Source organism: Oncorhynchus nerka, linkage group LG11 (genome assembly GCF_034236695.1).
Source record: "Oncorhynchus nerka isolate Pitt River linkage group LG11, Oner_Uvic_2.0, whole genome shotgun sequence".
NCBI classification, from domain to species: domain Eukaryota; kingdom Metazoa; phylum Chordata; class Actinopteri; order Salmoniformes; family Salmonidae; genus Oncorhynchus; species Oncorhynchus nerka.
Window position 1 is genome coordinate 37,744,369 of NC_088406.1, and position 24,649 is coordinate 37,769,017.

The following is a 24,649-nucleotide window of genomic DNA, read 5'->3' on the forward strand; positions in this document are numbered from 1 at the left end:
GCAGAGTGGGAGAGGAACACACCAGGTGGTTAACCTACATTCTCTCATGGCCCGTCTGTCTGCAGCCTACTCTAGTGCATTTCAAACACACACACACACTCCATTGCACCATTCTGAAGGTATCCTCCCGTCCTATTCCAACTTCCTTTATGATCTCCTATGGAACCGGACTAGCCGTTGCTATTAGAGAAAGATTGATATGGATTTATTTCGGGCCGATACTGTTTTTTGGGGGTCAAGTAGGATAGCCGATATTCAATATCATTACATTTGAAGATGTTGGTGACAAAATATCCCAGAGATAGCCATGTATGCATCAATTTTAAAATCAAACAATACATTTGACTTAGATTGATAAAAACTAACTACATAACGGTACAACTTTTATTTGAATGGTCTTGATAATCTGGGTAAATCAAGATGGCACAGGTCTACTCACAATACAGGTGAATGCATATTCAGTAGGACTGTCTGCATGCATTGAGTTATTGAGCTTGTTTTGGTTGATCAAAACAAGCTCAATAATGCTACAGTTGACATATGAGACTTATATTAGCCTACTGATCAACAACATGTGTATAGAAGCATCACTCCAGCATGTCATGCCTATATGGAAGGACATCATATAGGCACATTTATTAGTTTGAGAATATGAAGAAAATCTATTAATTGTAAATGTGTCCAACCTAATGATCACAGAGGCTTATGAAAGTTGGATTTTTTTGTAATTTTCCATGGTAAGGAAAAAATATTTTATCTTCAGATGTCAGGACGCATCTCTAAAACATTTTAAAACACTTCTTTCTTTCCCTATTACAACAATCATCTAATCCGACTAACAATTGTCAATTTACAGATATGATTGCGTCGGTCAGATCAGCGCCATGAAATAGCTAACGTTACTTCGCAAGTCAGATGGCTCGTTCCCGAAAAATGATAACCAGCTAACGTTAGCTAGCCACGTTGACTATTGGCTCCTATCTGATATCTTAGCACCATGTATATCTAGCCAGCTAGCTAGCATAGTAGCTAATATTCGTAGCTAGCTAACACCACAAATGAAAGGGTTAGTTATCATAATCTTTGCTAACAAGTCACATAGCTAGCTAGCTTGCTTATTGCATGTATGTCCGGGCACATCAACACAAGCCTTGTTATTAGTGAATTAAGTAAACTAATATTTGCAACAGGAGTTTTGATTTTGGTCAATGTGTCAGTTCATCCATTTCTCAATAATGCACCTTTCTGTTGGTAAATGAGCTAGCTTGCTGCTGCTTCAGATTTTCCCAGCTAGACCTTCCTCTGCATTGTCCAGTGCTCGTGGCTCAGGCAGTGAGTGGCTGCTGGAATAGCAGCAGTTTTGCTATGTAGAGGGACTATCGGCAAAGCCGATAGAAAAGGCCAATATCGGCTCCAATATATCGGTTTAATTGCTAACAGGCCAGAATTGGAGCTGAAGACTTTCAACAGTTTGCTTCTCTCAGAACAAGCAATTTAGGAGTAAGGGAGATGAAAGGACCCCCCCCATCCCTCCCTTTTTCAGAGTTGTTCCAGTTGTCTCTGTGTTTGGAGAGAGGGGATGAGATGTATCCCTGTGATGCACAGTATTCTGCCCCGATAACCTCCACCAGACGAGGGCAGAGTTCCAGGGTAAGGGAGCAGACAGAGCTGGAGCCAAGGCTCTGGGACACCTCAAAGTCACTACAGAGATGTGGGCTCTCTCCCCACAGGGTACAACAGACATGGGTTCAAATTGCTAGAGAGCCAGATGGGCAGGGTACTTTTGAACCCAGGTCTTTAGTACAGTGAGAATGGTGGAGGAGGTGACCCCCCCACATGACCTCTGGTTTCCTGTCAGCCATATTTGGCAGAAGTCTGAGACGGAGAGACAGAGAGTGTAAGAGAGAGAGAGAGAAATGAGCACTGTCATTTGAGGCCTTCGAGAGCTTTTTAACTTTTTAGTGTTTGCTTTGCTTCAATCCTGGATTGTATTGCTAGAAAAGTATACTCAGAAACGGACTCAGAGAGACACGTGTTTGAAATGAAACGGCAATGAATTAGAGATGGAGATGAAAAGGAAAACAAGGGAGTCTGACCTGGAGTAAATCCCACTGATGGGTATTCTCCGCTAATGCAGACAGAGATGGAGAGAGCGAGGGAGATGGAGAGAGCGAGGGAGACAGAGAGTGGGCCCTCCTGACCTTCCACAGATGGGCAGAACAGATTACTATAATACTTTTCTACAGTAGGAGCAACTAGCCGCCTGCCAACCCATTGTCTCATAGAGCTCTAATGAGAAAAGCACTGAGAGGAGATGGGCTTTAAGAGCCTAAAAGCAGCTAGCGAGCCCTGTAGCGCAGGCCTCCAGCGCACACACAGCACTGCGTATGGAACGTGTCACATACTAAACCGTTTGCACAAATCACCCTCTCCTCCCTTTAATGGCCCTGGCAGAGCAGCATTAAGGCCCATGGGTTAAGAGTTGAACGTGTGAACGATTACTCCATGGGAGTGGGGTCGTCAACCTCCCAGGTCCATTTATCACTCTCCCCTCATCCCCTCTTCTTCCCTTTCAACCATCCGCCTGCTTTTCTTGGTGTTTCTGTGTGTTCTCAACAGAGTCGTAATGTGAGCATTAGCTAGTACGTTTAGTACATTATATGTACGTTATATACTGTAAGTTGGGCCTTTACAGTGTTTTCCATTAGCGCGGCCGGTTATAGACTCATTTTCAGCCAGCTATATATTATATTGTTTTTAAATTCGCTAGACCGTCTAGCCCTTTCCTGCTAGAATGAATGATATGCATCTCTTCTAGCAATCTATTGATATGATAGGCACCTGTCAGTCACAAAGCGAGCGATGACAGGGAGACGCAGCAGAGAAGAAGAGATGAATCTGTCCAAAATAAGCCCAGTGTGTTTCTATGGGCATATTTTGGACCGAAGATTGTCGCATGCCTTCCTGCCTTTGGGACAATGTTAGGGCGGAGACCTGAGCATCTCGTCATTATATACAGATCTCTGGTTGCAGTCAAATTTATTTACATGGAGGTGTGGGAGGGTATAAGGTCTTACATTGAGAGTATGAATAGGGTCTTAAAATAATAATAGCAATCTGTATTTTCAAAAGCGTGTGAGTTTCATGTTCACATTTCACAACCTCCACGGTCTTTTGGACTTACCTACACGCGATTTAGCAAAATAATAGGCGTACACTTGATTTAGGCTACATGCTAAATGTTTCTGCTCTGTGATAGATGAGCAAACGAATAGATGATGAGCAGCACTCACCTCAACTTAGCCAACATTTCCACAGCCTAAGTGTAGCCTAACCAATATCCAAACGGAGTCCTCAAGCTTGTCTAAAAGCAGCACGACACACTGCTGAAATAGTTGAACAAGCTAATGATGCTATTGCTTCAAATGTAGATTTAACAATTGGATGACTTTTTGGGAGTTTCAATCAGCACTAAGAAACAATGTGATGCCTTCAACTACATTAACCTACTTTATTCCAATATTTTTGTGTTTCAGTGATTTTTATTCCCACAGTAATTATTTATGTATCCATCTAGTTGTGGTTAAGAAAACTGTTCGAAGGGTTATGCAAAGAGATGGGTGAAGTGACATGCCTCGCAAAGTTTAGAATTGCTGGTAGTAACAGCCGCTGCCTAGCAACCATCAAGAGCTTAAAAGCGTGGTGCATGCCAGTGCTGCCTCAGCAATACGGCTACGTTTCATACTAAGCTGTAGACAGAAATCATGACTATGTCGGTTTGCAGAAATAAAAGTTTAGGCTTTGATACCGGCAACACCTTTCAGATATAAATATAAGGTGGAAAAAGTTGTCTGAATGCTAAAGTTGTCTGAATGCTAAAGTTGTCTGAATGCTAAAGTTGTCTGAATGCTAAAGTTGTCTGAATGCTAAAGTTGTCTGAATGCTAAAGTTGGCGTGACAACGTCTTAGTATGAAAGTTGTATATGAAAGTAGTCCTGATCATATACTGTAGACCGAGACAATATCCAGAACAACTAGCAATACTCTGGGTTCATACATTTTCAGTCATTCAAATTATAAAGTCATGTTTTTCTACACAATACCACAACAAATTCTTCCGATCTGGGAGGTAAGGTCTTCAATAATTTCATTGTGTATTTCAGATGGAGTCAGTGCATTAGAATGTACCAGAGCACACCAAAATATACTTTCCTCAGCCAGATTTTTCAAACACCTCGGAGGGTGCCTGGCTGGCTACTTTTTCTATTCGTCTAGCTACTCTATGTACAGTTGAAGTCGGAAGTTTACATAAACCTTAGCCAAATACATTTAAACTCAGTTTTTCACATTTCCTAACATTTAATCCTAGTAAAAATTCCCTGTCTTAGGTCAGTTAGGATCACCACTTTATTTTAAGAATGTGAAATTTAACTTTGGTCAAACATCTCGGGTAGCCTTCCACAAGCTTCCACAATAAGTTGGGTGAATTTTGGCCATTCCTTCTGACAGAGCTGGTGAAACTGAGTCAGGTTTGTAGGCCTCCTTGCTCGCACATGCTTTTCAGTTCTGCCCACAAATTTTCTATAGGATTGAGGTCAGGGCTTTGTGATGGCTACTCCAATACATTGACTTTGTTGTCCTTAAGCCATTTTGCCACAACTAGTATGACCAAGCCTGATGACTGATGTCTTGAGATGTTCCTTCAATATATCCACACAATTTTCATCCTCATGATGCCATCTATTTTGTGAAGTGCACCAGTCCCTCCTGCAGCAAAGCACCCCCGCAACATGATGCTGCCACCCCTGTGCTTCACGGTTGGGATGGTGTTCTTCGATGGTCATTAAGGATAACGATGGTCATTAAGGCCTTTTTGTTTCATCAGACCAGAGGACATTTCTCCAAAAAGTATGATCTTTGTTCCCATATGCAGTTGCAAACCGTAGTCTGGCTTTTTTATGGCGGTTTTAGAGCAGTGGCTTCTTCCTTGCTGAACGGCCTTTCAGGTTAGGTCGATATTGGACTCGTTTACTGTGGATTTTGATACTTTTGTACCTGTTTCCGCCAGCATCTTCACAAGGTCCTTTGCTGTTGTTCTGGGATTGATTTGCATTTTTCGCACCAAAATACGTTCATCTCTAGGAGACGAAACACGTCTCATTCCTGAGCGGTATGACGGCTGCGTGGTCCCATTGTGTTTATACTTGGGTACTATTGTTTGTACAGATGAACGTGGTACCTTCAGGCGTTTAGAAATTGCTCCCAAGGATGAACCAGATTTGTGGAGGTCTATAATTTTTTTTCTGAGGTCTTGGCTGATTTCTTTTGATTTTCCCATGATGTCAAGCAAAGAGGCACTGAGTTTGAAGGTAGGCCTTGAAATACATCCACAGGTACACCTCCAATTGACTCAAATTATGACAATTTGCCTATCAGAAGCTTCTAAAGCCATGACATCATTGGAATTTTCCAAGCTGTTTAAAGGCACAGTCAACTTATTGTATGTAATCTTCTGACCCACTGGAATTGTGATACAGTGAATTATAGATAAAATAATCTGTCTGTGAACAATTGTTGGAAAAATTACTTGTGTCATGCACAAAGTAGATATCCTAACCGACTTGCCAAAACTATAGTTTTTTAACAAGAAATTTGTGGAGTGGTTGAAAAACGAGTTTTAATGACTCCAACCTGTGTACGTGTGTATGTGTATGTAAACTTCCGACTTCAACTGTACTTGTGGAAGGCACTACCTATACTGTATATCAAATGTCATTTGTGTTGTAATCTTTTATATCATATTGTTAGTGCGTTTGGAAACTATTTGCCTACTTTTATCAGTTTATTGAAAGAATTTAGCATGTCAGAAACAGACAACCTATCGACATCACTTATTACCATAACCATCTGGAACAGACTGCCTGCATGACTTTAACTAAGTTATATTTCCTCTATTGACCAGCAGTGTTCCTCTCCAAACTGAACTAAGAAATAAAATAAGAAATAAGAAACAGCACAACATGCGTTATGTGAACCCAAGATCCAGTACAGGCTTGTTGCATTGAGACCTGAAACGCTACTTATCCGTATCCTATCAGCCACCATCCATTTACCCAGCAGGAGGCTAGCAGGATGCCAGGGGTTAAGTGCCTCACAGGGGGGATAAAGTACACCAGCGATGCCCGCCTCCCAGTGCCAGTGAACGCTCAATTGAGGCCAAGGCCCAATGGTAATGTTAAAATCTTGAACTGCCCCCCCTGCCCATGCTGGTTGGCTAGCTTTCGGGTGTAATGAACCCATGCCCATACTGTTATGTTAGCTACTGGCTAATCCCTATCCATGCTGTTAGGCTAGCCACTAGCTATTGGATATCTGTGTAACCTCTGGCCCATGCTGTTTGGCTGCTGGCTAAATGTGTTCGAACAAGCATAACAGGAGTAGAGTTAGCATAGCCAAGACCCACTGGTCCTGTTAAAATTTTAAACTGACCCCCTGTCCTGTTGTTAGGCTTGCTACTATAGAACTCTGTGATCCCCTGCTCATGCTGTTTGTCTAGCTACCAGCTAACCCTTTAACCATGCTGTTTGTCTAGCTACCAGCTAACCCTTTAACCATGCTGTTTGTCTAGCTACCAGCTAACCCTTTAACCATGCTGTTTGTCTAGCTACCAGCTAACCCTTTAACCATGCTGTTTGTCTAGCTACCAGCTAACCCTTTAACCATGTTGTTTGTCTAGCTACCAGCTAACCCTTTAACCATGCTGTTTGTCTAGCTACCAGCTAACCCTTTAACCATGTTGTTTGTCTAGCTACCAGCTAACCCTTTAACCATGCTGTTTGTCTAGCTACCAGCTAACCCTTTAACCATGCTGTTTGTCTAGCTACCAGCTAACCCTTTAACCATGCTGTTTGTCTAGCTACCAGCTAACCCTTTAACCATGTTGTTTGACTACTGGCTAAATTGTGTTTGAATAAACATAACAGGACCCCCGACTTCCATTACACTGCTCACCCCACGTCCAACCACTCAGATAAAGGTCTCTTCTTTAAGAGGACAACACTGATCTCCAGTGTGCGTTGGAGGTTATATAGACTCAACAGTAGTCTCCAGTGTGCGTTGGAGGTTATATAGACTCAACAGTAGTCTCCAGTGTGCGTTGGAGGTTATATAGACTCAACAGTAGTCTCCAGTGTGCGTTGGAGGTTATATAGACTCAACAGTAGTCTCCAGTGTGCGTTGGAGGTTATAGACTCAACAGAGTGTGCTCAGACAACAGTAGTCTCCAGTGTGCGTTGGAGGTTATATAGACTCAACAGTAGTCTCCAGTGTGCGTTGGAGGTTATATAGACTCAACAGTAGTCTCCAGTGTGCGTTGGAGGTTATATAGACTCAACAGTAGTCTCCAGTGTGCGTTGGTAGGTTATATAGACTCAACAGTAGTCTCCAGTGTGCGTTGGAGGTTATATAGACTCAACAGTAGTCTCCAGTGTGCGTTGGAGGTTATATAGACTCAACAGTAGTCTCCAGTGTGCGTTGGAGGTTATATAGACTCAACAGTAGTCTCCAGTGTGCGTTGGAGGTTATATAGACTCAACAGTAGTCTCCAGTGTGCGTTGGAGGTTATATAGACTCAACAGTAGTCTCCAGTGTGCGTTGGAGGTTATATAGTCTCAACAGTAGTCTCCAGTGTGCGTTCTCCAGGAGGTTATATAGACTCAACAGTAGTCTCCAGTGTGCGTTGGAGGTTATATAGACTCAACAGTAGTCTCCAGTGTGCGTTGGAGGTTATATAGTCTCAACAGTAGTCTCCAGTGTGCGTTGGAGGTTATATAGACTCAACAGTAGTCTCCAGTGTGCATTGGGGGTTATATAGACTCGACAGTAGTCTCCAAGGTGCATTGGAGGTTATATAGACTCGACAGTAGTCTCCAAGGTGCATTGGAGGTTATATAGACTCGACAGTAGTCTCCAGTGTGCATTGGGGGTTATATAGACTCAACAGTAGTCTCCAGTGTGCATTGGGGGTTATATAGACTCAACAGTAGTCTCCAGTGTGCATTGGGGGTTATATAGACTCAATAGTAGTCTCCAGTGTGCATTGGGGGTTATATAGACTCAACAGTAGTCTCCAGTGTGCATTGGGGGTTATATAGACTCAACAGTAGTCTCCAGTGTGCATTGGGGGTTATATAGACTCAACAGTAGTCTCCAGTGTGCGTTGGAGGTTATATAGACTCAACAGTAGTCTCCAGTCTCCAAATCACCACCGAATTAATGTTCACTTTGTGTTATGTTTCTTTTTTTCTCTCCATCTAAGTAACCTCTCCTCATATCCGTGGACTAATACAGATAGTTGACTGCTTTGCTAGTCTACACACACACACACACACACACACAGTGTCGTGTTAGTCTGGAGAGATTCAGACGGATGTTTCGTCCCTCCATAGCAGATAAAATAAAAAAGTGCCGTGCTTTGATTGGCCAGGGGCCTTGGTTGCGTCCCAAATGGCACCCTATACCCTAAATAGTGCACTACTTTTGACCAGGCTCCATAGGGCTCTGGTCAAAAGTAGTGCTCTACAATGGGAATAGGGTGTAATTTGGGAGTTTCTGCAGTACTGATGTGGTCTGCTGTGTTCAGGGACAGAGTTCAGCCTCATCTGGCCATTATTACTGTTGGGAAAAAGCTGTTTACTGTAAACTGTTTACAGGGGTCTGTCACTATCTCTGAACATGCAGGGTAAACACAGGAACACACTCCCACTCCTAATGGCTCGTAAACACTGGCCCGGGGAACACACACACTGACAGAGAGATACACACTCAAAAAAAGACCATACACACCGTCACAAAGAACCGGACACACACTCGCCCACACCCTCAGAGGCTTGCAAACACACACAAATACTCACAAAGACAATGCACAAACACAAATATACACTCACCCCAAAAAAGTCACATGCAGACACATGATGTTATTTTCAAACACAGTAATAATACGGCAGTATATCTAAGCCATAAACCAACCATGTTTAATTGGCATTAAACCTATAGTTGAAGACACTTCTTTGAGTCATAAAAGTGCATTACAATTACAACTGTGCACTCTTTTGACCAGAGCCCCGTGTGACCACTTGGAGACACCAGTTAGTCCTCTCACTCAAACACTTGTCATTGTTTAGTCTTATAATGCCCTTACCCTACATTTACCAGGAATATTCTTATCATGTTAAAACATTTTTCATATTTTGTTATCAACGATTGTGCCAAAAAGTAGAGTAAATGTAAAATGCAAATGAAACCAACTGTTTGGGTAGTCTTGTGTCAGGTGAACTGTTGTGTCCTCAACTTTGGTATAATAATTTCCACACCTCTAAATGGTTCCCTTTTCTATTGCTACCGTGCTTATGCATTTCAAATTTCTTCTGTAAGAATTGTTCAAATGTAGCCCTATCCATATAGGCCGATTCCCACAAGTGTAAAGGGTTAATATTTTTTTTAAAATGTCAATGCCTTGTTCCAATGTATGTAAAAAGCATACCATGATTTATCATCAAAACTTTGTTTCTTTTTCATACACTCTTTCCTTCAAAGAAAGAATATAAAATAAGTTGATGGATAGCTAAAAGGAAAAGCATGCTCGTACGCTTCCTCTGACAAACGTATAGTACAACACACACTGACACACATACACACACACACACATACAGTAGTTCCTCTGACAAACGTATGGTACAACACACACTGACACACACACACACACACACACACACATACAGTACTTCCTCTGACAAACGTATGGTACAACACACACTGACACACACACACACATACAGTACTTCCTCTGACAAACATATGGTACAACACACACGGACACACGCACACACACACATACAGTACTTCCTCTGACAAACATATGGTTCAACACACACTGACACCTCTGCCAAAAGTATGGTCACACACACACACACACACACACACACACACACACACACATACTGTATGTCCTCTGTCAAAAGAATGGTACAACACACACACACACACACACACACATACACAGTACTTCTTCTGCCAAAAGTATAGTACAACACACACTGACAAACACACACACATACTGTATGTCCTCTGTCAAAAGTATGGTACAACACACACTGACACAAACACACACACAGTACTTCCTCTGCCAAAAGTATGGTACAACACACTGACACACACGTACATACAGTCCTGGTACAAAACGTATGGTACTGCACTTTACAGAATGGTCTGAGTTGTTGAGTCAAGGAGTCATGTCCCAGGTTTCAGATCAATTCTAACACAGACAGTTTGCTTCCTGCTTTATGTGTCTTGTAGGATTAAACAGACAGGTCAAAAATGTAAGATGAAAAGTGTCTCTGTCTTAGGCTGACTGGCTAATAATGGTTTTTCCATCTATTTCTTCTTTGTGTGTCTCTCCCTCCCCCATGAAGACCTTACCTCTTTGGGGCAGGATGTTTTGCCATTAAAACTCCATGGTGAGTTTCCCTCCTCACTACCTACCTACCAGCATGCTCTGTTGTTGCTCTGTCCTGGCTCAAGACAAATGTGTCCCAAATGGAACCCTATTTTTTATTTAGTGCACTACTTTTGACCAAAGCTCTGATCAAAAGAAGTGAACTTAATAGGGAATGAGGTGCCATTTGGGACGCAATCAACGACTGCATCCATCACATCTTTTCATTCGTGTCTGAGTATATTGAGTGTATTTTCAACACATTCTGTCAGTTTGTTCAGTCATCATCCCTGAGGAAAACACCATGGACGTGCCTCTCTTTTTTCACACTACTTTTTTGACAATTTTTTGATTCTCTTTTCTTGTGCTCTGTAAGTGGATTTCAGTTTACACTTTGGGTGGGTGATTTCACAAGCTGCTTGTCTTGTGTCTATGCCTAAATCTGACGTCAAGATTCACACCAAAGAACATTTAAACCCACATAAACTGTATAGGGAATTGGGATAGTGGTTCGTATTGAGAAAAGAAAAATGGTTGATTTCTGAATCTTTTTTTATGGCGTGGTTAACTCACAAACCCAGAGGTATGTTGGAACATTACTGGAACCTTCTTGTCTGGCTCCTTGTGGTCTATTTGAACCCACCACTTCTTCATGATGGTGACCGCTCTCTCTCGCTCTCTCTTGCTCTCTCTCGATCTCTCTAGCTCTTTCGCTCTCGCTCTCTTTCACTCTCTCGCTCTCTTTCACTCTCAATCTCTCGCTCTCTCTCGATGTCGCTCTCTCTCGCTCGCTCTCTTTCACTCTCGATCTCTCGCTCTCTCTCGATCTCGCTCTCTCTCTCGATTTCGCTCTCTCTCTCGATCTCTCTCGCTCGCTCTCTTTTTCTTTCTTTCTCTCGCTCTCTCGATCTCGCTCTCTCTCTCGATTTCGATCTCTCTCGATCTCTCGCTCGCTCTCTTTTTCTTTCTTTCTCTCGCTCTCTCTCTCGCTCTCTCTCGCTCGCTCTCTTTTTCTCTTCTCTCGCTCTCTTTTTCTTTCTTTCTTTCTCTCGCTCTCTCGCTCTCTTCTTTCTTTCTCCCGCTCTCTCTCGCTCTCTTTCTTTCTCTCGCTCTCTTTTTCTTTCTTTCTTTCTCTCGCTCTCTCTTTTTTTTTTCTCTTGCACACTCATTCCCTCTACGTTCACATTAAACCACAGACAGTTGTATTAAGAATAACACCTTGGTTGATCTCATGTTGTTCCCATTGTGTTTTTATAGTTATTTTGTGGCAATATGATTGAACAATCGGGTGTGCATGCACGTGAGTCCTACATTGCACAAAGGCTGTCCGTTGTGAACAGACGTGTGGCTATTGTGGCTTTAGCCATCCGTCTGTTTGTTACTTTTTCTTTGTCAATTATACGATGTAATTGATGAATGTCATGTAATCAGTGATTTGCCTCCCTTTCTGGGAAAACAACGTGGTGCTTATGTGTGAACTTGGAGAATAACATTGTTGTTGATTTGTTATAGGCTTATAATCATTTCCTTGGACTTTGAACATTTTGCAATAAGAGGTGGATTGTATAATCATGAAAGGGCAATTTGAATTATTTTGTATGTACAGAGATTTTACTATTCATGCATCATTCTGTTTCGAATTCATCTCATTTACTTTTATTTTTATTTTACCTTTATTTTACTAGGCAAGTCAGTTAAGAACAAATTCTTATTTTCAATGATGGCCTAGGAACAGTGGGTTAACTGCCTGTTCAGGGGCAGAACGACCTTGTCAGCTCGGGGATTCGAACTTGCAACCTTTCGGTTACTAGTTCAACGCTCTAACCACTAGGCTACCCTGCCGCCCCTTCAGTTGTGATGAAGGATGCCTACTTTTATACAGCATTGTCATAGCCAATTCTCCTCAAAATGTAAATTACACAGCCGCCGCGCACAGACCTATATGTTTAATATGACGTTTTTGTCCACGCACCTCAGTTTGGGCCTCAATCTACTGCGAACGACAGAGAACATTACACTTCTCTAAGTTAGCAATGAGTTTTCTAACCATGCAGCTCTCTCTAATACTCAGGATGGCAGAAAGGTCCGCCTCTCTCTGTCAACGCTGTCTTGTGAAATCAGGTGCTTACAAGCTTTTAAAAAGAATCCCCATTATGACAGTCACTTATAGACAGATGATTGAGTGGCTGGGCTCAACGGCGATGCAGTGAACTTTTCTTCCTCCGACTCGCTCTCTCACTCCTCTCTCGTTCCTCCCTCCATTAACTTCAGGAAATTAATAGCATGTGGTTCCTTCCCCAAGTCTTGGCTTTCCTTTCCTGTTGTGGCCAGTTACTCACTCATACTTTTTAATTGAAGCTTGTTTCCCTCTCCTCTCTTAGCTCCCTCCCTCCCAGCCCAGCTAGGCTCTTAGTGAGTTCAGAGAGCGGTATGCTTTTCAAAGGTACATCATTAGCATTTGTTAGCATGATGAACCCCCCCACAGTAACAGTAACTGCCTACCTTTTGCTCTGCCTTTGTCTCCAACTCAAGCTAACTAGTTAAATCACTATTGTTCCTGTAACAGCAGGTCCCTGGACTGAGGGCAGAACAGATCACTGGTCTAACTTCATTTCAATTGTGTTTTATTAACAGTGTTTTATTTGGATGGGCTGGAGAGGATTTGTGTGATGAGGACCTGGACATGTAACAAGGCCTATCTTTCTCTCCCATAATGGCTGTCTCACAAATGGCACCCTATCCCTTATAATATAGTGTATTATAAGAGTGTATATATAGGGAATAGGGTGCCATTTCTGACACACCGAATGACACATACAGTACAGTAGCACGTCTTCCTCTTACCTGAATAACCTCTTCTCTGACCCCTGATGTTCCCCATCTCCGTATCTCTCCTTTTTTTCAACAGTTTAGGATGGAAGAGTGTGGCGCGTAACCTCTGACCATCGTCCAATTACATGAGCTCACACTAGACTAGCTGTTAAATATAGACATGGAACCTCCATCTAGGGCTATTCTAGGGTGGGGCAGGCAGGCAGGAGAAACAACCATCCTACGATAAATCCTTCTCTGAGCAGTAGTGTGATGAGGAACATTAGACATAGAAGGAAGGGGGTTGAAGTTTCTGATTCTCTGTGTGCATCCCAAATTTCACCCTATTCTCCACATAGTGCACTCTTTATTTTTATTTCACCTTTATTTAACCAGGTAGGCCAGTTGAGAACAAGTTCTCATTTACAGCTGTGACCTGGCCAAGATAAAGCAAAGCAGTGCGACAAAAACATCAACACAGAGTTACACATGGGATCAACAAACGTAAAGTCAATAACACAAAAGAAAAATCTATATACAGTGTGTGCAAATGTAGTAAGATCAGTGAGGTAAGGCAATAAATAGCCCATAGTGGCGAAATAATGACAATTTAGCATTAACACTGGAGTGATAGATGTGCAGATGATGATGTGCAAGTAGAGATACTGGGGTGCAAAAGAGCCAAAATTAACAATATGGGGATGAGGTAGTTCGGTGGGCTGTGTACAGGTGCAGTGATCGGTAAGCTGTTCTGACACAGCTGATGCTTAAAGTTAGTGAGGGAGATATAAGTCTCCAGCTTCAGTGATTTTTGCAATTCGTTCCAGTCATTGGCAGCAGAAAACTGGAAGGAAAGGCGGCCAAATGAGGAGTTGGCTTTGGGGATGACCAGTGAAATATACCTGTTGGAGCGTGTGCTACGGGTGGGTGTTGCTTAGACTTAGATGACCTGGAGCCAGTGGGTTTGGCGATGAATATGAAGCGAGGGCCAGCCAACGAGAGCATACAGGTAGCAGTGGTGGGTAGTGTTTGGGGCTTTGGTGACAAAACGGATGGCACTGTGCTAGACTACATCCAATTTTCTGAGTAGAGTGTTGGAGGCTATTTTGTAAATCAAATCAAATTTATTTATATAGCCCTTCGTACATCAGCTGATATCTCAAAGTGCTGTACAGAAACCCAGCCTAAAACCCCAAACAGCAAGCAATGCAGGTGTAGAAGCACGGTGGCTAGGAAAAACTCCCTAGAAAGGCCAAAACCTAGGAAGAAACCTAGAGAGGAACCAGGCTATGTGGGGTGGCCAGTCCTCTTCTTGCTGTGCCGGGTGGAGATTATAACAGAACATGGCCAAGATGTTCAAATGTTCATAAATGACCAGCATGGTCGAATAATAATAAGGCAGAACAGTTGAAACTGGAGCAGCAGCACAGTCAGGTGGAAGTTGAAACTGGAGCAGCAGCATGGCCAGGTGGACTGGGGACAGCAAGGAGTCATCATGTCAGGTAGTCCTGGGGCATGGTCCTAGGGCTCAGGTCAGTTGAAACTGGAACAGCAGCATGGCCAGGTGGACTGGGGACAGGAAGGAGTCATCATGTCAGGTAGTCCTGGGGCATGGTCCTAGGGCTCAGGTCCTCCGAGAGAGAGAAAGAAAGAGAGAAGGAGAGAATTAGAGAACGCACACTTAGATTCACACTGGACACCGAATAGGACAGGAGAAGTAAATGACATCGCCGAAGTCAAGGATCGGTAGGATGGTCAGTTTTACAAGGGTATGTTTAGCAGCATGAGTGAAGGAGTCTTTGTTGCGAAATAGGAAGCCGATTGTAGAATTCATTTTGGATTGGAGATGCTTAATGTTCAATTATGGGCCCTGTTCAAAAGTATTGCCCCATATAGGGAATAGGGTTCCATTTGATATTGTTCCATTTGGGAGGCAGCCTCTGATTATTTCGCTGAGATGTTGAAACGGCATTTTAGTCAGTCTTCCCCACTCAGTCCGCTCGACTCCCAAATAGCATCATCATTACAGCCGTCTGTCTGTAGCTCCAGCCTCCTGCCCCAAGGCCACCTCTGTTTTGGAAGGCTGCTGTAAAATAATACATGTGACGTTGAGGGATGTGTCCTCCACAAGGCTGCCCAAAGCCCTCACTCTCGCTCTCTTCCTTTTTCTTTCTTTCTCTCAATTTCTCTCTCTCTCTCCTCTCTCTCCCCATCTCTGTGGTTCTTTCCCTCTCCTCTGTCTTAATGCCCAGCCCCAGCCACTGATACATATTAAACATATGGCCTGGGCTTTGCCACCGCTCCTCTCAACCCCGTTCTGAGTTACACTGGCTGTGTCCCAAATGACACCCTATTCCCTATGTAGTGCCATACTTTTGACCAGAACCCTGGTAAATGTGTGAATATAGGGAATGTGGTGCCATTTTGAATGGATCCACTGTTCTGCTCTACCCTACCGGTCTTTGTAGCACTTTGTCGCTGGAGGAGGCGACAGAAGTAAGGCTCTATCGTATTTGTTTATGGCGAGGGACCAGCCCCCTCCCAACCCTTCCATGGCGCCTCATGTTCGCCACGGCCCTGTAATGCGAAAGGGCTTTGATGATGGACGTCACAGATTTAATTACGCCCTTGAGGAAAAGCTATTAGCTCAGTCAAAAGTCCTCATTTGTTAAATGAAAATTGGAAATGACGTACGAGTAGTCTTTTCAGTGAATTAAAGTTGCAGAGAAAATGAAGTATTCCCAATAGCACAAAATAACATCTCGTGGTGGGGGGAGGGGGGGGGGGTTGGCTTCTGTTTAGTGCTATCCATCTCCCCCTCTCTCCTGTCCCACTTGGTGTATTTATTTATTTATTGTCATTTATTGATACTGGGTTCCACCTTTCTTTCTTTTTTCTCTTTCCTGACCGGTTCCTCTGTACCGTATAGAGTCCAGAGTACTGTCCTGCCTGTCTGTCTGTCTGTCTGTCTGTCTGTCTGTCTGTCGCAGGGTGAAAACCTCAACACTTCAAGTGAGACAGAGGGGAAAGTAATCATTTGAAACTGAGATGAATAACCATTTGCGGTCATTTCTACTAGAACCAAGTTGTGATCCCACTCCCATTAGCAGACAGTGGTAACCCTGTACTCTTCATAGAGAGAATATGTAGAGTATCTGCAGTAGCTGATCAGTATGGTGTCGCCACAAGGAGAGCTTATCACAGTCTGTTGTGTGTGCGCGCTTGCATGCGTGCAGGCGTACATATGTGTGTGTGTGTTAGTACCCAGGCCAGCCCTGCAGCATAGAGTCATGCAGCAGTCTTCTCAGCCACAGTGCCATAAGAGCCATTTACACTTTTAATTTGTCACTGGGTCTTTCCCCTCAATGCATGAAAGCATGTCATTTTTATTGAATGTTATTCCTTGATGTATTATTCAAGCCGGCCTCCATCCAAAGACAACCGTGAAAAGTGGGAGATAAAATACCTTCCTTCACACCACACACAGCTCCGTGTGGCAAACGCGTCAGCCTGAGATTTCACCCCAAAACCAAAGTCAAGCCACTGGAATAGGATTTGTGTTTCCTGGGGATATTGAAACCAGTTGACCACAATTTTTTTCCAGTAAGAGAGAGAGAAGAAGTAGAATGTTGGAGAGATGAAACCCCTCACTAAAGAAGAGCCCGACAGACTCCATCACTCTCACCACTAGCTGTCAAAGACACCACACACACAAATCACAGTGAGCAGTGAAGTGAGATTACATGTTCTATAATGACTAACACATACCCCAACCCTCTTTCCCTCCCTCCCCTAACCATTCATCAGCTCCCTTATCATGTACTCTGTTAAAGAGAGATCCAGAGCACAGAACAGGATTTGTTGAGTTTCCCATCACCATATCAGTCATACTTTGATATGCGGATGTTGTGTTAGAGAGGTTGAGAAACGGGGAGAGAGTGACTGAGTAAGAAAACATAACGAGAGAGTGACTGGAAGAGAAAACGTAGAGAGAGAGTGACTGAATAAGAAAACGTAAAGAAAGAGTGACTGAATAAGAAAACGTAGAGAGAGAGTGACTGAATAAGAAAACGTAAAGAGAGAGTGACTGAATAAGAAAACGTAAAGAGAGTGACTGAATAAGAAAACGTAAAGAGAGAGTGACTGGAAGAGAAAACGTAGAGAGAGAGTGACTGAATAAGAAAACGTAAAGAAAGAGTGACTGAATAAGAAAACGTAGAGAGAGAGTGACTGAATAAGAAAATGTAAAGAGAGAGTGACTGGAAGAGAAAACGTAGAGAGAGAGTGACTGGAAGAGAAAACGTAGAGAGAGAGTGACTGAATAAGAAAACGTAAAGAGAGAGTGACTCAATAAGAAAACGTAAAGAGAGAGTGACTGGAAGAGAAAATGTAGAGAGAGATTGACTGAATAAGAAAACATAAAGAGAGAGTGACTGAATAAGAAAACGTAAAGAGAGAGTGACTCAATAAGAAAACGTAAAGAGAGAGTGACTGGAAGAGAAAACGTAGAGAGAGAGTGACTGGAAGAGAAAATGTAGAGAGAGATTGAATAAGAAAACATAAAGAGAGAGTGACTGAATAAGAAAACGTAGAGAGAGAGTGACTGGAAGAGAAAACGTAGAGAGAGAGTGACTGGAAGAGAAAACAAAGAGAGAGTGACTGGAAGAGAAAACGTAGAGAGAGAGTGACTGAATAAGAAAACGTAAAGAAAGAGTGACTGAATAAGAAAACGTAGAGAGAGAGTGACTGAATAAGAAAATGTAAAGAGAGAGTGACTGGAAGAGAAAACGTAGAGAGAGAGTGACTGGAAGAGAAAACGTAGAGAGAGAGTGACTGGAAGAGAAAACGTAGAGAGAGAGTGACTGAATAAGAAAACGTAAAGAGAGAGTGACTCAATAAGAAAACGTAGAGAGAGAGTGACTGGAAGAGAAAACATAGAGAGAGTGCCTGGAAGAGAAAACGTAGAGAGTGAGTGACTGGAAGAGAAAACGTAGAGAGAGATTGACTGAATAAGAAAACATAAAGAGAGAGTGACTGAATAAGAAAATGTAAAGAGAGAGTGACTGGAAGAGAAAACGTAGAGAGAGAGTGACTGGAAGAGAAAACATAGAGAGAGTGCCTGGAAGAGAAAACGTAGAGAGTGAGTGACTGGAAGAGAAAACGTAGAGTGAGTGACTGGAAGAGAAAAGGTTGAGAGAGTGTGACTGGAAGAGAAAAGGTTGAGAGAGTGACTGGAAGAGAACGTAGAGAGAGTGACTGGAAGAGAAAAGGTTGACAGAGTGTGACTGGAAGAGAAAACGTAGAGAGAGTGACTGGAAGAGAAAACGTAGAGAGAGTGACTGGAAGAGAAAATGTAAAGAGAGTGACTGGAATAGAAAATGTAGAGAGAGAGTGACTGGAAGAGAAAATGTAGAGAGAGAGTGACTGGAAGAGAAAACGTAGAGAGAGTGATTGGAAGAGAAAATGTAGAGAGAGTGACTGAAAGAGAAAATGTAGAGAGAGTGACTGGAAGAGAAAATGTAGAGAGAGTGACTGGAAGAGAAAACGTAGAGAGAGAGTGACTGGAAGAGAAAATGTAGAGAGAGATTGACTGAATAAGAAAACATAAAGAGAGAGTGACTGAATAAGAAAACGTAGAGAAAGAGTGACTGGAAGAGAAAACGTAGAGAGAGAGTGACTGGAAGAGAAAACGGAGAGAGAGAGTGACTGGAAGAGAAAACGTAGAGAGAGAGTGACTGGAAGAGAAAACGTAGAGAGAGAGTGACTGAATAAGAAAACGTAAAGAGAGAGTGACTCAATAAGAAAACGTAAAGAGAGAGTGACTGGAAGAGAAAACGTAGAGAGAGAGTGACTGGAAGAGAAAATGTAGAGAGAGATTGACTGAATAAGAAAACATAAAGAGAGAGTGACTGAATAAGAAAACGTAGAGAAAGAGTGACTGGAAGAGAAAACGTAGAGAGAGAGTGACTGGAAGAGAAAACGTAGAGAGAGAGTGACTGGAAGAGAAAACGTAGAGAGTGAGTGACTGGAAGAGAAAACGTAGAGTGAGTGACTGGAAGAGAAAAGGTCGAGAGAGTGTGACTGGAAGAGAAAATGTAGAGAGAGATTGACTGAGTATGAAAACATAAAGAGAGAGTGACTGAATAAGAAAACGTAGAGAAAGAGTGACTGGAAGAGAAAACGTAGAGAGAGAGTGACTGGAAGAGAAAACGGAGAGAGAGAGTGACTGGAAGAGAAAACGTAGAGAGAGAGTGACTGGAAGAGAAAACGTAGAGAGAGTGACTGAATAAGAAAACGTAAAGAGAGAGTGACTCAATAAGAAAACGTAAAGAGAGAGTGACTGGAAGAGAAAACGTAGAGAGAGAGTGACTGGAAGAGAAAATGTAGAGAGAGATTGACTGAATAAGAAAACATAAAGAGAGAGTGACTGAATAAGAAAACGTAGAGAAAGAGTGACTGGAAGAGAAAACGTAGAGAGAGAGTGACTGGAAGAGAAAACGGAGAGAGAGAGTGACTGGAAGAGAAAACGTAGAGAGAGAGTGACTGGAAGAGAAAACATAGAGAGAGTGCCTGGAAGAGAAAACGTAGAGAGTGATTGACTGGAAGAGAAAACGTAGAGTGAGTGACTGGAAGAGAAAAGGTCGAGAGAGTGTGACTGGAAGAGAAAAGGTTGAGAGAGTGACTGGAAGAGAAAATGTCGAGAGAGTGACTGGAAGAGAACGTAGAGAGAGTGACTGGAAGAGAAAATGTTGACAGAGTGTGACTGGGAGAGAAAACGTAGAGAGAGTGACTGGAAGAGAAAACGTAGAGAGAGTGACTGGAAGAGAAAATGTAGAGAGAGTGATTGGAAGAGTGACTGGAATAGAAAATGTAGAGAGAGAGTGACTGAAAGAGAAAATGTAGAGAGAGAGTGACTGGAAGAGAAAATGAAAATGGAAGAGAAAATGTAGAGAGAGTGTGACTGGAAGAGAAAATGTAGAGAGAGTGACTGGAAGAGAAAACGTAGAGAGAGAGTGACTGGAAGAGAAAATGTAGAGAGAGATTGACTGAATAAGAAAACATAAAGAGAGAGTGACTGAATAAGAAAACGTAGAGAAAGAGTGACTGGAAGAGAAAACGTAGAGAGAGAGTGACTGGAAGAGAAAACGGAGAGAGAGAGTGACTGGAAGAGAAAATGTAGAGAGAGTGACTGGAAGAGAAAATGTAGAGCGAGTGACTGGAAGAGATAAGGGAGAGCGAGACAGAGGGAAGGCGGAGTGAGAAGGAAGCAGTGTGCTGTGTTGGCTGACCCCTGGCCGTCCGACAGAGGTTCTGCATGTTTTCATAGCTCTGTATGTCCTGGACACGCTGACAGACAGACAGTCGGACAGATGGACAGATCCGAGGAGGCAAGAGGGATGTAGAGTTAGCCAAGGCAATATCCTGACATGGTCTTATCTCTCCATCTCTCCTCTGCTTCCATGGCTTACTGTAGATATTTGGTTATCCAGCCTCACCCCTCACTCTCTCTCTCCAACACTAATAAATACACAGCCAGTAACGCTGTCTAGAGCACCCCCCGTTCTACCCAGAAACATCCTTCACACGGTGTCGGCTAAACAAAGACCTCAACATCTCCCCCACGTCCAGGGAGTAATTTACGAGCTGCTGACAGTTTGAAGGGAAGAGGAGGAGGGAGAGTTGAGGCCCACAACAGGTCATTCAACACCTGTTAGTGTGTCACTGAGGCTGAGAGGCCAAGAAGAGTTCAAGTACTGGACAGTATGCCATCACACTGGATTAAATTGAACAGCTTTGGGTACATAGTATAAAAAATCTTTGAGAAATGTATATCGTAATCATATTTTCCGGTTATTTTGAAGTGAATTGTTGAATATTACATAATTTAATTATATAGAATTTTCGTGTTCCAAAATGTTGGACTGTGTGTGTGTACAGTTGGTTGTGCGTGTTCAAGCGGGCTGGCGTGAGTTTGTGTATGTGTTAGTGAGGTCTTCGTGGTTAGATCAGAGGTGAACCTCTCCTGTGGGACTGTGTTAGTGTCAGACTGTGTTAGTGTGTCAGACTGTGTCAGGCCCTTCAGCCTTCATCCCTTCCTCCGGGGGTTTTACTGTCCACCTTGGTTATAGAGCTGGACAATAATACCAGGCTGCTCCGCTACTGTTCTCTGATCAATAGCATATGCAGCCCTATCACCATACTGAACTTTTCCTGTGTTCTCTTTCATCCAAACGGTCCTGACATGTCTGAATAATCCAATAACTCCCAATAAATTCTCTCAAACGGCTAACTCAAAGTGAGACTAGGGGAAGCAGCTGGGAGACTAGCAGCATTCGAGGCACGTGTTCAAGCAAGTGATAACCATTATGGCATCCTCACGTATTCGCTGAAACTTTTTTCTATTCATGTGTGTTTGTGTGTGTGCGTGGCACATGTGTATTAGTGTGTGGACACACATACACAAACACAGTACAGTACAGTCCATGGTCAGGCCAGCCTGTAATGGTTTGAGTGTACATGGCGTGCTTCATGACAAAAGGAAGGATGTAATCAACTAGCAGCACATGCAACACAGGCTTTAAAATACCATGGACATCCTCTACAGAGCTGCAGTCCTGATCTACTGGCATGGGAATACACACACACACACACACACACGCTATGCCGTTCAGACTGCGGGAACCCTGTATTGAATGAGGGAGATTTCCTGTATTAGGTCTAATGATGTTTTTAATTTGCTGAATAGTAGAGACCAGTACATAAATAATTTGTTCAGACATGAGCACAGTGAAATTGGAGGCAATTCAGAGCAAATATATATATTTTGCTACAAATGTACTTAATTTTAAGTCGCCCTCATCTCTTTATTTTGCTAAATTGCCTGAAGTGTAATTGTGTTACAAGCTTGGCTTGTTTTCTGTTCACAGATGTGGCAGTGTTTGAACTTAATATCTCAAACCAGATTTGGCATCATTCTCACTACAACATTTGGCAACAATTCTCTCTCCTCATTCTTTCTTTAACTACAGCTTTAGTTCATCTAACAACTCAAACCGCCAGCCTTTATCTTCTCTAAGAGGAGTACCCTGTGTCTGTGTCCCCTCGGCTGGGATCTCCTATCCACTCAACCTCTCTCTCGCTCTCTCACTCACTCTCTCTCTCTCGCTCTCTCTTGCTCACTCTCTCTCTCTCTCTCTCTCTCTCTCGCTCATTCTCTCTCTCACTCTTTTTCTCCCCCCCTGCAGCAAAGCCAAGCCTCTCCCTCAGATCTCCCCCAGTAAGTCCAGTGGAGGAGAGTTCTGTGTGGCTGCTGTCTTTGCTGCCTCACGCTCATGGTACATGACCAACCCCAACATGAAGAGAGAGAAAGGTGAGGGGCTGTAAAGGCTCATCATTAGATCCCACTAGTGCATTAGTATCCTAGCTGTTACCCCCAAAACTATCATCACACTAAAACACTTTCATTTTGTTTTCATTTGGTCATTTAAAAGTTCAAAATCTGTTGGAGAATCGTAAATAACATTGGCCTGGAAACTTTGCTCTGGGTGTCAACCCCTCTTAGCCCCCTGTGTAGACGCAACATTAAGGTCAGGGAAGTAGGAACCCACTCAGTGAGATGCTGGGCATAGTAGACAAAACACTTAGCTAAGTCACAATAACGTGCTCCTCTTACTCCGTAACGTTGACCTATTGACCTCCTGTTACTCAGACCAGTCCAGCCGGTCAGTGGTGGAGTCCCTCTACATCCTCAGTTGCTATGGCACCCTGGTGGAGCACGTCCTGGAGCCTCGGCCAATCAGCACGGCCCAGAAGATCAGCGATGACACACCCCTGGAGCTCAACACATGTCCACGGGCCTGCTGGAGCCTGGCCAGGTAACTGACCCTTCCTAACACACACACACACACACACGTACACATATACACACACATATACGCACACACACACACACACACACATCAGTGGCGGTCAGTGCAGTTTAAGATTAGGGAGGACATTTTTTTTAATGAGCATGGCCTTATTTCTATTACATCATATTGAATAACTGCCATTTATATTCCATTCATCCAGTTCAAAGTAACATCGATAGGTTTAGGCTGCTACATAATACTCTAATTTTCCTATACCCATCATGAAGTTGCTACAACCTAGCCTATGAATGAAAGTTTACAACGTAGGTGCACACAGGTCGAGAGAAATTTAAGATGACAGTGACACATTCCATACCGCCTCGCACACTCTTGCCTGCATCTAGCATATCTAATCATAACCATCTAGCATATCTAATCATAACCATCTAGCATATCTAATCATAACCATCTAGCATATCTAATCATAACCATCTAGCATATCTAATAATAATCATCTAGCATATCTAATAATAACCATCTAGCATATCTAATCATAACCATCTAGCATATCTAATAATCATCTAGCATATCTAATAATAATCATCTAGCATATCTAATAATAATCATCTAGCATATCTAATAAACATCTAGCCAATCTAATCATCTAGCATATCTAATCATAATCATCTAGCATATCTAATCATAATCATCTAGCATATCTAATCATAATCATCTAGCATATCTAATAATAACCATCTAGCATATCTAATAATAACCATCTAGCATATCTAATCATAATCATCTAGCATATCTAATCATAATCATCTAGCATATCTAATCATAACCATCTAGCATATCTAATCATAACCATCTAGCATATCTAATCATAATCATCTAGCATATCTAATAATAACCATCTAGCATATCTAATAATAACCATCTAGCATATCTAATCATAACCATCTAGCATATCTAATAATAACCATCTAGCATATCTAATAATAACCATCTAGCATATCTAATAATAACCATCTAGCATATCTAATCATAATATCATCTAGCATATCTAATAATCTAACCATCTAGCATATCTAATAAATATCTACATATCTAATCATCTAGCATATCTAATAAATCATCTACATATCTAATCTAGCATATCTAATCATAATCATCTAGCATATCTAATCATAACCATCTAGCATATCTAATCATAACCATCTAGCATATCTAATCATAATCATCTAGCATATCTAATCATAATCATCTAGCATATCTAATCATAATCATCTAGCATATCTAATAATAACCATCTAGCATATCTAATAATAACCATCTAGCATATCTAATCATAATCATCTAGCATATCTAATAATAACCATCTAGCATATCTAATAATAACCATCTAGCATATCTAATCATAACCATCTAGCATATCTAATCATAACCATCTAGCATATCTAATCATAATCATCTAGCATATCTAATAATAACC

At 42.3% G+C, this 24,649-nt stretch overlaps 1 protein-coding gene across 6 annotated transcripts in view; it reads left to right on the plus strand.

Moving 5' to 3' along the window:
• Positions 1 to 24,649, plus strand: part of LOC115136823 (BCAS3 microtubule associated cell migration factor-like) — a 362,747-nt gene that overhangs the window by 124,717 nt on the left and 213,381 nt on the right. For 4 of the 6 annotated variants that reach the window (XM_029672640.2, XM_029672642.2, XM_029672641.2 and 1 more), the window contains 3 exons: positions 10,470 to 10,514; positions 22,549 to 22,673; positions 23,013 to 23,178. In XM_029672640.2, the coding sequence (XP_029528500.1) occupies positions 10,470 to 10,514; positions 22,549 to 22,673; positions 23,013 to 23,178 (336 nt within the window). The remainder of the gene's footprint in view (positions 1 to 10,469; positions 10,515 to 22,548; positions 22,674 to 23,012; positions 23,179 to 24,649) is intronic. The other 2 variants (XM_029672643.2, XM_029672644.2) reach the window with 1 other exon arrangement.